We start from the raw sequence: 12,552 nt of genomic DNA, 5'->3' as shown, positions 1-12,552 counted from the left end.
AGGGCGCTGGCTCTCAGCCACAGCCTCGGGTGCTGGGGACAGAGCTGCACCAACCGGTGACACCCAAGCCAGGTGCCAGGCCAGCCCTCAGGGATGGTTTTCCTTGCAGGCAGCTCGTGGGCACAGGCACAGGTTCTGTCTCACCTGGGCACAGCATGGGCAGCCCCAAGCCTGGCCAGGGCGAGTCCCAGCCTGCTCCCCTCCAGGACCTGCTCCTCAGGTCTGGGAGGTTCAGGCAAGTCTGGTTCTCCTGGGGGGAAACTGAGGCAGGAGCAGGGGCTGGAGCACGGGTGGAGCCCCAGCAGTGGATTTGGGCATGGTGGGGAAGCCCTTGCAGCACAGCACCCCAGCTTGGACACTGCCATGCGTGTCCCCACAGGGATAGGGCACACCTGGCCCCTTCCTCTGCTGGGATCTCAGCCTCCCGTGCCCTCTGCCCTGCCAGGCCCGGTGATGTGGCACCTGGCACTGCCTGCAATAGTGGCACACACGGGATGGATGGATGGATGGATGGATGGATGGATGGATGGATGGATGGATGGATGCAGTGACCCGCTCAGGCCATGCGGCAGTGGAGGATCCTGATGTTCCATCCATCCTGCAGCGTTCCCGGCTCCCAGGGCCGCGCTGAGAGCAGGGCTGGCACAGCAGCCCCCTGCCCAAGGCACCCGAGAGGGGCACGCTCGGCCCAGCTGCTCCCCTCAGGTGCCCTGAACCCCGCAGCTCACCCCACCTGTCCCACAGAGCCCCCGAGCTCCCGGCAGCAGCAGCAGCAGCAGCAGGAGACTGCCTGCACAATCCTGCCAGGCTCGGAGGCGGTCCCGGGGGCTTTGCAGCCTCACCTCACCTCCCCTCCCAGCGACAGCTGCGTGGGGATAAAGCCCTGGGAGCCGCCTGCCAGCCCGCAGGAGCTGGGCTCGCTGCCTGCAGGGCTGAGCGGGAGATCCAGGTGCTTCTCCATGAAATGGCTGCGCCATGAAATCCCCTGGCCTCGGACACAACCCCATTTTAAGGCTGATGTACTCCCTGCCCGCAGCTCCAGCCCCTGGATATCAGATGGAACAGAAAATCAGTGGCTGCATCTGCAGTCAGCAGGCACAGCTTTCCCTGCTCAGCTCAGGCAGCAGACCCTGCTGGGAGAGGGGAAAATGAGCCTGGCTCTTTGCTCCTGGCAGCCCCAGGGCCAGGCCAGGCGTGTCCTCCCCTGGGAAGGGAAAGGAGCTGGGAAAGCAGAGCCTCCAGAAAAAAGGGCACAGACAAAAGGGAGGCTGTTCGCAGCTGAAGGGAATCAGCCTTGGAAAAAAGCATCTCCCACCCCAGAACACTTGGCTGCCCCTGCCCCAGCATTAAACCCCAGGAACTGCAGGGATGGGGAATCCTCCTGCCCCAAAGCTCCCTCCCAGCAGCAGGGTCGGGAGTTTTCCCTGGAGCAGGGAAAAGGGCGAGCTCACAAGGCCAAAGGTGTGGGAGCTCCAGGATCCTTTGGGCAGGAGAGGGGCCAGGGCTCGGTGGGGCAGGAGACCCCGATCCCAACCCCGCTCTCGGCTGAGGGCTGGGAGGAGATGCAGCACCGGGAGATATCCACAGAAATCAGTTTATTTCCCTGCCGTCGGGATTATGAAACCACAGAAGCAGAGTTTAAATATTTACAAAGAAATCCAGCGCCCCGCAGAGATGAAGGGAACAAAGGATGAGGGATGGGGGCTCGCCCTCGCCATTCCAAACTCCGCTCTGGTAAAAAGCATCGGGAGCAAACGAGAGGGAATTTCACAGTGGGGTTTTGGAACTCCAGGGGCCCCCCCACACCCCCAAGTCTCAGCTTTGGCAATTCTCGCAGAGCTCGTGGATAAAACACGGACGGGAGGGCTCGGGGTTATTGCTGAGGGTGGCTCCGGCCCCGGGGCCGGCACTCCAAGGAATCGCTCTGAAATCAGCACAAGGGAAAGCTCTGCCCTCTCCCAGCCCTGGGCACTGCGGGCAGCGCTCCCCGAGCGCTCCGTGCTTTCATCCCCGCTCTCTCTGATCGGGATTTCAGTGCCCCAGCGCCTCCATCCCTGCTCTGAGCATGGGAGGGGAAGGGAGGGACTGCACAGAGCAGCTCCAGGCTGGGGGGCAAGGCCACGACGGGGTGACAGAGGGACAGTAATGAGCAGGAGGTGTGAGGGGTGGCTTAAAAGCGACTGAGGAAAAGGGACAAGCACAGAAACGAGCTTGAGCGGGGCCCAAGCCTCCCACAAGGCCAGAGAAGTCAGGGAATGGCACATGGGGAGGGGAGTGAGAACCAGCGGGCAGACGGTGAGTGAGTGGGCTCTGCAGTCAGGGGAAGCTGCAGCCACGGCAGGGACCCCAGGAAAGCTTTGCTGGCCACAAGCTCTCCCTGAAATGGATTCCTTGGAACCTGTCAAGGGTGGTAAAGGTGTGAGTGGAAAAGCTTTCTCCCCCTCTACATCCAGCAGGGACCTGCTCAGCTGCACATGACAGGCTGGGGTTAAAACTCCCCTGGCTCAGAGCCCTCCAAAACCAGCACCTGCAGAGCAGACCCAGCTGTACAAGGGGTTCCAGGGCACAGCCAGACTCCCTTCCTGCCTGGCACTCAAGGACAAACCCCCCATGGCCAATCCTACCTGAGCTGTGCCCCCCACACCAATCCCTGTGCCCAGGTGTGCCCCCCACACCAATCCCTGTGCCCAGGTGTGCCCCCCACACCAATCCCTGTGCCCAGCTGTGCCCCCCACACCAATCCCTGCACAGCCCCCGTGCCCAGCTGTCTCCCCAGAGCTCCCTGTACCATTCCCCAGTCGCCAGCCAGGAGAAGCCTCTGCCCTGCCCAGCCAGACAGGCAGCTCCCAGTGCCTGTGGCCCCTCTGCAGCTCCAGGCTCAGGTGCTGCTCCCACAGAGCTCCTCCAGCCCCAGGCTCAGCTCCCTGCCCCAGCTGCTGCCTGCTCGGGGATCAAAGGGAAACGAGTGCTTGTGAGGACTGCAGCGCCAGATTTAGCAACAGAGAGCCCAAGGAGAAGCAGGGGAGCGATGTTTTCCCTGGCACAAGCTGAAAGGGACCAAGGGCTGCCTCCCCAAGCTGCAGCAGGCTCCTGAGGGGTGCACCCTGCCACGAGCTGCTCCCAGCCAGCCCTTCGGCTTCCCTGCCTGTGCAGGCTCACCAGCAGGACCAGGGGAGCTGCCCCGCCATGGAGCATCCCTCAGGACTGTCCCACCTCACCTCCTGCCCCTGCTGGGGCCATCCCTGAGTGCTGGGCACCCCACACCTCCCCTCTGGAATGTGTGCTGCTGGAGAGGTGTGCCACAGGGAAAACAGCAACTCCCAGCTGCAAACCCAGGAACTGAGGAAGCATCTGGTGAGGAGGAGGAGGAAAGCAGGGGATCAGAGAGACCCTCCCAAGGTGGATCTGCAGGAGGCAGAGCCTGCCCTGAGGCTTTTCTTGGCACTGAAAGCAAAGGTGACCACCCCTCTCTTTCCCTGGTCCCACTCCCACCTCCCCAGCTGCAGAGAGGGAGGGCAGAAGCTTCCAGACCCCGGACACAGGGAGACACCATCGAGAGAACAGAAACAGGAGGAAAAGAAGCCAGCTCCAGGAGACGAAGATGAGCTGTCACGATGGAGTGGGGCTGCCACCTTCCCTGGAAAAGGCTCCCAAGCCCCGGGCCTCCATCCTGCTGGATCAGTCACAGTTTCTTCCTTTGTGTGCTCAGGGATGGGGGGTCAGGGCTGCCATCACCGCAGGTGCAGGGTGAGAACCACGGTCACAATCACCCCCAGGAACAGCACAAAGGGCAGCCAGGTCTTCACAAAGCCCCCTATGCTGCAGGAGGGAAAGGGGGCAAGGGTTAAATGTGAGAAACCAGCAGAGACAAAAGGATGGGAGAACAGCTGGAGAAATCAGAAGGAGACAAATGCCTGTTACCTGCTGCTGGTGCTGCCACACACCCCAGCCTGGAAATTTGGTGTTAAAAACTGAGACTCAGTCAGGACCACAATAAATATATCAAAAACAACAGGGCTGGAGTCTCCTTCCAGCTTAAATTAAGTGAAAGACAAGCCCATTTCACCCCTGCTCAGACAGGAATGTTGACAGGAGGACAGAAAAAATGAAACCCCATTACCACAGGGCTTGTTATTCTAACTGCTGGTGGATTTAACCAGGACAGCTGGAGCTATCCTTGCTCAATAGCAGGTAAAGCAGCTCTCCCAGGACAGGGAAGACTCCCCAGAAGTGGAGCTTCAGGAGCCTTTCCTTAAGGAAAGCTCGGGGTTTCCCTCCCCAGTGCAGTGGGAAGCTCCACAGCAGCTGGAAATCAGACCAGTTTTTATGTAAACAAGACCCAAGAGAGGGGAGGGAAACCAGTAATCCTTGGAGAGAAGCCATCCTGTGACCTTATGTTCTGACCTACCCCAGCCAGAAGACAACACAGAGTGAGATTTGCTTTAGCCAGCATTTCCCAAATTCCAGGCACTCCAAACCAGCAGCCAGGAACAGGATTTTGGGAGCAGCACCTAGTGCAACCCAGCAAGCACTCCTGCTTCTCCTGCTGAGCACAGGCAGCGACAGCACCACCCACAGCAACACACCCACGGCTGGGGGGATGCTTCTCCCTTCTCCACAGGCCAGGTGATGCCTCAGAGGGCTCAGGAGAAGCAAAGAGCCCCTTCTGCTGCCAAATCCAGGCTGTTCCCCAGCTCACCTGACGTATTTCCCATAGAGGAGTGTGAAGAAGCACAGCTTCACCATGTTCCAGGAGGTGCTGTTATCATATCTCATCAAGTTTAAGGCCAGGGCCACGTGGGAATGGCAGTTGTCACAGCAGAGGTTGTGCTGGAACACAAAAAGGGATTAGAAATCCTGTCCCTGAGGTTTCCCAGTCCAGGTCTCACCCTTGTGGCAAGGAGCCAAGCACTGGGGAGGGGAGGGATCCCTTCCAGCCCCTGCAGAGATAGGGAATGGTTGGGGTTGGATGGGCTTAGAAGCTCCTTGCTCCAACCTGGCCTTGAACACTGCCAGGGATGGGTGTCCAGAGTGTCTCTGGGAGCCCCTGGGGACCCTCCCTCACTCCTCCCAGCCTGGGCAGGGGCTGTACCATGCGGTGCTTGTACTCCTCGGAGGCGTCGTGCACGGCCGTGTCCCACGCGTTGGCACCAGTGGCATAAACCTTGCTGGGATCCAGCTTCCAGTACCTGGGAGGGTGAGAACGGCTTCCTTGGCACGGTTCTACTGCTGCACCTGCCCCAGTGCTTGCTCCTTGGTGAATCACCGCCTCAAAGCAGCCACCAGGATCAGAGACCAACTCCTGGCCCTGCACACTCCTAAAGGGCTTGGACAAACCCAGGGCCTCTGAAATGCAGGGAGCCCAGCTCTTGTTGTCATCTTATTGCAGGGGTGCCATGCTGCTGTCTCCTTATTGCAAAGGTTCCAAACCTTCTTGGTGTTTCTCGTGGGCAGCTCCTCAGAGCACTGACCCTTCCTCACAAAGCAGCCACTGACTCCAGCTCCTTCTCAACACCACCCCACTCTTTTATAGCACTCTCCTTCTCACTGATTACCAGCTGTGGCCTGTTAAGAGTCAGGCCTGCTCCTAATCTTTGATAATTGGCCCAGCTGCGACACCTTAGGGGTAAGATTACTTTCTACACTACCTTTATTTTCTTCTATTCTATCCCCCTATAAGCTCTGGGACAAGCAGGGGCAGCAGAAAGGCTGCTCAGCACCCCCAGCACCCCAGCCAGGAATCACAGAGCTCAGGGGACAGCCCTGAGCTGCTCCCACACCCCGAAGGAACCTCCCAGCCATTCCAAACACAAACCCAGCACTGGCGGGATGGGAGAGCCCTCAGCTCACCAGCACAGCCAGGCAGTGTTTACCCAGAGCACTTGTTAACATCATCCTAGAACGGTTTAGCCTTTTCCTTTCCTTTTCTCTAACAAAGGCTCCACACAGCTCTGGTTATTAACACCACCACGTTGCTGTCATGCTGCTAAAACGATTTAATTTCATGTGGTTTCCTGAAAAGCAGAGACGCAGCGGCCACCAAGGTGAAGGAGGGCAGCTGAGCACCAGGAAAAGCAATGTCACAGCTCGCCTGTCCCCAGGAGCTGCAGGGCAGCCGCTCAGGTTAACACAAACACAGCACTTACTTCACAGGTTTCCCAAACGCCATGTTGTCTTCCTGCAAAAACAAAAGGAGAGCTGTCTCAGGAGGTGGAAGGCAACATTCAGGGCATGGCTGTTGCTGGAGGTTCCACAGGTGGCTGGCTGAGTGATCCAAGTGCCCCCACACTAATCCTGGGGTGCCTGGGTTAGGATTCCCCTGTTCCCATACTCCTGCTCTGGGCACACTCAGTGACATCATTGATCTACAAGTGCCTTGTTCCCCTCCCTTTTTTAAGTGTTAATATTTTGTTAACTCTTGGCTGCAAATGTCCCAGTCTATTAGGAGCATTAATTATCCCAAATTAAAACTGTCTTTACTTTCAGAATCCACTGGACCCTGAGCCTGGCACACACCTGATGCTGAGCAGCACGACAGAAACAGCCACACTGAGGCAGCTGAAGGCACTTCTGCTGCTCAGAATTTAACTCCTGAACTCCCAATTTAGAGACTGGAACACGAGATTTGTTTTTCCCCTCCTTCTGACCAAAGCAGCCATTATTTATCAGACTCCCAGATGAGCCCCAGATGAGCAGCAGCAAGGAGCCCAGACCCTGGGAGGGCCCTGCAGGTGTGATTTGAGCAGGAGCAGGCAGGGCATGCAGGGGTAACTCACAGACACGAAGTAGGGCCCCGCGAAGTCGCGGATGACGCCGGCCGAGGTGCAGATGCCCATGTGGCCAATGATGGGGAACAGCCACCTGCGAGGGACAGGGACACGTCAGGGGACAGCTGGCCCTGCTCCCAGCACGGCAGCGGGGCCAGGCAAGGGCTGGCAGGGAGCAGAGCACAGGGAGAACACCAAGGAGCAGCCGCAGCCCCGCGGCAGGAGGCCGGGAGGGAACACCCACCCCAAAACACTCCACACACCAGGGCAGGGCAGGGCAGGGCGAGCGCAGAGCCGCACAAACCCCTCTGTGCAGCCAAGCACAAAGATCAGATCCTGCAGGGACTGCCTGCGCACAAACCGGACTTTCCACTCCAGCAACCAAAAACCAGGTCGCCCTGCCCACCTTGCCATCGCGCTGCAGCTTTCCACAGCAACCCAGATCCGAGCTCTCCAGACAGAGTTCCTGGCTCTAGCAAGGGCACTCCCTCCTCTAAGAGATCCCAGTGTTTCACAGACCTTCTCCGTGATGGGTGTTTACAGCTTCAGGGAGCAGCACACCAATATCCCAACCCCCTGCCCTCACCAGATCTACATCCCAAACCCTTTCCCTTTCCCTCAGACCTGTGTCCCAAGCCCATTCCATCACCAGATCTACATCCCAAACCCTTTCCCTCATCACACCTACATGCCAGCCTCTTCCATCACCATCCCATAGGAGTGGATACTCCAGGTCCTGTTCCAGCCCTCTCCCACCTGCTCCAGCATCCTCAGCTGCGCTGATCTCCCCGATTTCCCTCTCCTCCCTCCCTGAGGGCCTCAGTGGCTCTGGCAGCTCCCTTCAGCTGGGGTTAGGAATGTTTAAAAGGCTCTGGAAAATCCTCCAGGAAAAGGCTGAGATGAAATTTTTAAGCAGTCAAAAAAGAAAAGAGATCAAAGAGATAAAAGAGACGGCAGGAGGGGACGTGCAGCCTCTCCCGGGCCGTTCCCGATCCCGGCACACCCCGCCCCACGTCTCGTACCCGCCTGGGAGCCCGGCTGGGCAAACATCACCTGACGGGAGCCCGGGGGAAGAGCAGGTGGAGAAACACGCCCGGCTGTGCCCGGAGCCCCCAGAGCCACAGCTCCCCGCGCTCTCACGAGCGGAGCGGAGCTCCGAGCCCTCCCTGCACGGAGCCTGCCCACGCTCGGCCGGGAAGGCGCAGCCGGTCGCGGGGATGCAAAGGCGCGCACCGAGACTCCCCGGGGCACGGGCTGCTCTCAGATCCCCGCGCTCCTAAAGCGCTTCCCACGTTCCCGGCTCGCTCCGCTCCCGCAGGGCCGAGCGCGTTCGGCACCGGGCCTGCCCCCGCTCCCGCGGAACGAGCCCGTCCCGGGCCGGGGCCCCGCGGCAGCCGAGCGCCCCGGGACGGCAGGCGGGACCCGGGAGGGGCAGCGGGGAGCCCGGGAGGGGCTCGGGGGAAGCGCGGGGCTGCCGGGACTGGCGAGGGGAGGCCCCGGGGAGCGCGTCCGGGCCCGGCCCCGGTGCGGCCCCGGCGGTTCGCTCACGTCAGCACGGGGATCGGGGTCCACACCACGCAGTGCGGGAAGCGGCCGCGCTCCGCGTCCGGCGCGCCGCCGCCGCCATTGAACTGCTTCATCCCGGGCTCCGCCGCCGCCATGCCCGGGGCGCGCCCGCAGCGCGTCACTTCCGGCGGGCCCGCGCGCTTCCGGCCACCGGGAACCGGGAGCGGGCCCAGAGCGGGAACGGGAACAGGAATGGGAGCAGGACAGGGCCCAAACCGGGAACGGGGATGGGGATGGGAACGGGAATGGGACCAGGACAGGGCCCAAACCGGGAACGGGGATGGGGATGGGAACGGGAATGGGAGCAGGACAGGGCCCAAACCGGGAACGGGGATGGGGATGGGAACGGGAACAGGAATGGGAACAGGAATGGGACCAGGACAGGGCCCAAACCGGGAACGGGGATGGGGATGGGAACGGGAATGGGAGCAGGACAGGGCCCAAACCGGGAACGGGGATGGGGATGGGAACGGGAACAGGAATGGGAACAGGAATGGGACCAGGACAGGGCCGGGAACGACGCAGGACCGGGAACGGGACCCGGACCGGGGCCGCAGCCCCAGGACCAGAGCCCAGGTCCGGGCCGGGACCCCCATCCCGGTCCCCACACCCCGGACCCGCCGGGCTGGCCCCAGGGCCGGGAGCTGGGGGAGCCCCCTAAAGCTCCGAGGGGAGCGCAGGGGCAGAAATAATTTCATCAGAAATAATCCGAAATTATCCAAAATAATCCGAAATCATCATCCCACGGAGCCTCCGGGACGGGAGAGGAACTGCCAGAGCAGCACCAGCAGAGGGAAGGCCCCCGGTTAGGAAAATAACAATCACTTTATTAGGAAGTTAAACTCGAACTGCAGGAGGAAGCTGGAGAAATGTGTTTATTCCAGATTCCCACCCACCACAACACACTCGGAGAGGGCACAGTGAGACCCAGGGTCCTGGGGGACACAGCGGGCTCAGAGCCCAGCCCGGCCCGGCCCGGTTCGGTTCGGGGCTGTCCTGCCCCGGGCTCAGCTGGGGCTGGGGGAGCGCCGCGGGCTCAGAGCCCGGCCCGGCCCGGCCCAGCCCGGTTCGGGGCTGCCCGAGCCCCCTCCCCGTTCTCCTTGGAGCCGCTCGTTGCCCTCACAGCGCAGCCAGGGCTCTCCGGGACAGCTGTGGGGTCACTGCTCTGCCAGGGCTTGGCAAAACAACAAACGCTCCTAATAAATAAACAAATAAATTTTAAAAATAAATATAAATAAAACCAAGAACCCTTTCCTGCATGTGGCACAGAGGCAGCGCAGAGCCGAGGGGGTTTGGGGGCTGACAAACCCCGTTCCCCACAGTCATCACAAACTCAGAGCTCCCCCTTTCACCAACATTTCTGTCCTTCACCAAAGCCTTTTCCCTGCTTTGTGCCCTCCTCCCGTCCTGCTGGGCTGGGCCCGGCCGTGGGTGTGCTGTGTCCCGGGGCAGAGCAGCCCTGGCACAAAGAGCTTTGGAGGGCTCCAGGGTGAGCTCTGCCCGCCTGAGGGGCCACCCGAGGGTTCCTCCCCTCTGCAGGGGCACTGGGCAGCAGAAAATGTCGCTGCAGTTCCCTCTCAGGGTGGGCTCTCCCCTCAGGCCACAGCAGCTCCCCTTGAGCCTCAGCTCTCTGGTGGAAAGGAATCCACAAAATCGTCTGTGTCCAAAAAAAAGAGAGGAAGGTGAGCAAATTAAACCCTGGAGAGCCAGGCCATGCCTGGCGCTTTGGTTTCTGCTTTCCTCTTCCAGGACAAAGAGCAATGGGTGCAAGCTGAAAGGGGGGAAATCAAACTGGACAGGAGGAAGGAATCCCTCCCTGCGAGGGTGTCACACGCATCTTTTATGGAAAATCCTTTCCTTAGGATGTTTCCTCCTGAGAAGCTGAGAGGCCTCAGGAACGAAGTGCAAACAATGGTTATGTGCTGCTGTGGAATGCAACAGGTGCATCTGGGATTGGGCTCATGGGGTTGTTTCTAATTAATGGCCAATCACAGCTGGCTCAGACTCTCTGTCCGAGCCACAAACCCTTGTTATCATTCCTTCCTTTTCTATTCTTAGCCAGCCTTCTGATGAAATCCTTTCTTCCATTCTTTTAGTATAGTTTTAATATAATATATATCATAAAATAATAAATCAAGCCTTCTGAAACACGGAGTCAGATCCTCATCTCTCCCTCATCCTTGGCCCCTCTGAACACCATCACAGGAGGGTGGTGAGGCCCTGGCACAGCTGGGGCTGCCCTGGCAGTGCCCAGGGCCAGGCTGGGCAGGGCTGGGGCAGCCAAGGGAAGGGAAGGTGTCCCTGCCAGGGCAGGGGGGCAGTGAGGTGCCCTTTAAGGTCCCTTCCAGCCCTGAGCATTCTCTGGTTCCCTCCTGGCACTCGGGATGGCAGATGCACACAAAGGCCGTGTTTCACTGAACACTTTTTGTTCGCTGGCATTGATTTGCTGCTGGCCAACGTAAATATCAGAGATTGTGAAAAAGCCACAAGCGAGGGCCAATGTTCACATGAGCTAATGTGGCGCTGGCACGCCGCTCGGATTAGGCAATGGGTTTGCTCTTCCTGCCCACGGCTGGGAGGCTGCTAAGCAGGATATCACCGGGGAGCAGCTCCTTGGCAGAGCCACACAGTGGGGACAGCGCTGGCAGGAGTGTCCCTGCAGGGGCAGCTGTGACAGGAGTGTGCCCGCAGTGCCACCTCTGATAGGAGTGTCCCCACAGTGCCACCTCCCCTGGCAAGGGACAGATGTGACAGGACAAACCCAGTGCCTCGGAAACGCACAGAGCCCGGTTGTGGGACAAGCAGGGGTAGTGCCACCTCTGGCAGGAGTGTCCCTGCAGTGCCACCTCCCCGGGCAAGGGGCATTTGTGACAGAAGTGTCCCTGCAGTGCCACCTCTGATAGGAGTCTCCCCCCCGTGCCATCTCCCTCCTGGGGCAGCTCACACTCCTCTCTCCCTCCCAAACCCTGCTGCCGGAGCTCGGGAAGAACACAGCTTTCCCCAGGCTGGATTGAAAAAAGAAATAATTAAAGCCGGAATCAATAGAGCACGGGTTGGCTGCGCAGCCCTTTGTGTCTGCCGGGGAAGCACAAGGGCTCTCCAGCCCGGCAGAGCTGGAGCTGACAGCAGGGTCTTCCCAGTGACAGCCGGGAAGCTGCTGCTGTTGTGCTGCTATTGATCTAAGCAGAATACAAAACACCTGAAGTCAGCAGGGAAAAATAGCTGCAGTTGGAAAAGGAGCTGTGGGGGGGAGCACACGAGGGGAGGGCAGGTAAGAAGTTCTCCATGCATAAAATTAAAGGCCGGGGTTTTATTGCAGCTCTCCTGCCTGACTAGAGCCCCGGATCGATGTGCAGAGCAGGAATGGTGCCATCATTGTTTGCGCAAGCTCTCGTTTGGGGAGGAACAAAAGGCTCTGCCAGGGGATGGCTCCTGTGCCTGCCCTCAGCCAGAAACCCTCAGGACAGCGGGGCCGGGGCCTTCCTGAGGGGAGCCATGGGGAGAGGGACAAACTGTGGGTTTGTCCCAGCCCAGCCTGGGGGCTCGGGGCACTCTGGGTTCGTCCCTGAGTCTGTCCCAGCCCAGTCTGGAGCCCAGCCCAGCTGGGACCTGGAGCTCTCCCATTCCAGGCTGGCTCTGGCTGTGCCATTCCCTGCTCTGGCTGTGCTATTCCCCTCTCTGGTTGTGCCATTCCCCTGCTCTGCTCTGTGCAGCCCCAGAGCCTCTCCTGGCTCAGTGTGAGCCCAAAGGTCCCTCGGGGCTCTGCTGGTGCCACTCACAGCCCCAGGGGACACCCCAGCCTCAGCCACCCTCCCCAAAGTGGCCCTGAGCCACCCTGGCCCTCAGCTCCAGCCTTGGCGGCTTTTCTCTCTCCTGTCACTGCATTTCCTCCTCCCTCTCTCCCTCCCGATGCACAGGGCAGCTTCCCTGGCTCAGGGAACAGCCCCACTTTCCCAGGGGCACACTGGAAGTGCTCCCAAAGCCCAGTGCTGGTCACGGCGATTGCTCAGCCATGAAATCCAGGACAAAACCCAGCTCCCCTCCAGCCAGCCCTGAACCCCATCAGTCTCCGGTCCTGCAGGGCAAGGCTGGACAGCCAGGAGGGCTGAGCTCCTCCAGCACCCACAGCAGGCACAGCCCCACTCCCTGACCCCATTCTGCTCACACACAGGACCCATCCTGAGCCCTCTGCAGTTTTATTGCTGGCACTGCCAACGGT

At 60.0% G+C, this 12,552-nt stretch overlaps 2 protein-coding genes across 2 annotated transcripts in view; both read right to left on the bottom strand.

Annotated features, from left to right (window-relative positions):
* Positions 1 to 2,771: 2,771 nt before the first annotated feature.
* On the bottom strand, positions 2,772 to 8,430 carry TMEM222 (transmembrane protein 222). Its single transcript, XM_058819822.1, has 6 exons — positions 8,316 to 8,430; positions 6,777 to 6,861; positions 6,147 to 6,178; positions 5,093 to 5,189; positions 4,700 to 4,830; positions 2,772 to 3,819 (listed from the first exon to the last, which is right to left on the bottom strand). The coding sequence occupies exons 1-6, from the start codon at positions 8,426 to 8,428 to the stop codon at positions 3,732 to 3,734; spliced, it is 546 nt and encodes a 181-aa protein (XP_058675805.1). The 5' UTR covers positions 8,429 to 8,430; the 3' UTR covers positions 2,772 to 3,731.
* A 919-nt stretch (positions 8,431 to 9,349) lies between these two features.
* Positions 9,350 to 12,552, bottom strand: part of WDTC1 (WD and tetratricopeptide repeats 1) — a 28,551-nt gene continuing 25,348 nt past the window's right edge. The window contains exon 17 of the transcript XR_009275676.1: positions 9,350 to 9,529. The gene's annotated coding sequence lies outside the window, so the exon portion shown is untranslated. The remainder of the gene's footprint in view (positions 9,530 to 12,552) is intronic.

Source organism: Ammospiza caudacuta, chromosome 25 (assembly GCF_027887145.1).
Source record: "Ammospiza caudacuta isolate bAmmCau1 chromosome 25, bAmmCau1.pri, whole genome shotgun sequence".
Classification (NCBI taxonomy): Eukaryota; Metazoa; Chordata; class Aves; order Passeriformes; family Passerellidae; genus Ammospiza; species Ammospiza caudacuta.
This window is presented reverse-complemented; position numbering and strand designations above follow the sequence as displayed.

What these genes read in the sequence shown, in the direction of transcription:
- TMEM222 (XM_058819822.1), bottom strand. Translation starts at nt 8,428, where the DNA reads ATGGCGGCGGCGGAGCCCGGGATGAAGCAGTTCAATGGCGGCGGCGGC. An exon ending in CGGGGCCCTACTTCGTGTCT is followed by an intron (nt 6,179 to 6,776) that starts GTGAGTTACCCC and finishes TTGTTTTTGCAG; the next exon opens with GAAGACAACATGGCGTTTGG. An exon ending in AGGAGTACAAGCACCGCATG is followed by an intron (nt 4,831 to 5,092) that starts GTACAGCCCCTG and finishes TTTGTGTTCCAG; the next exon opens with CACAACCTCTGCTGTGACAA.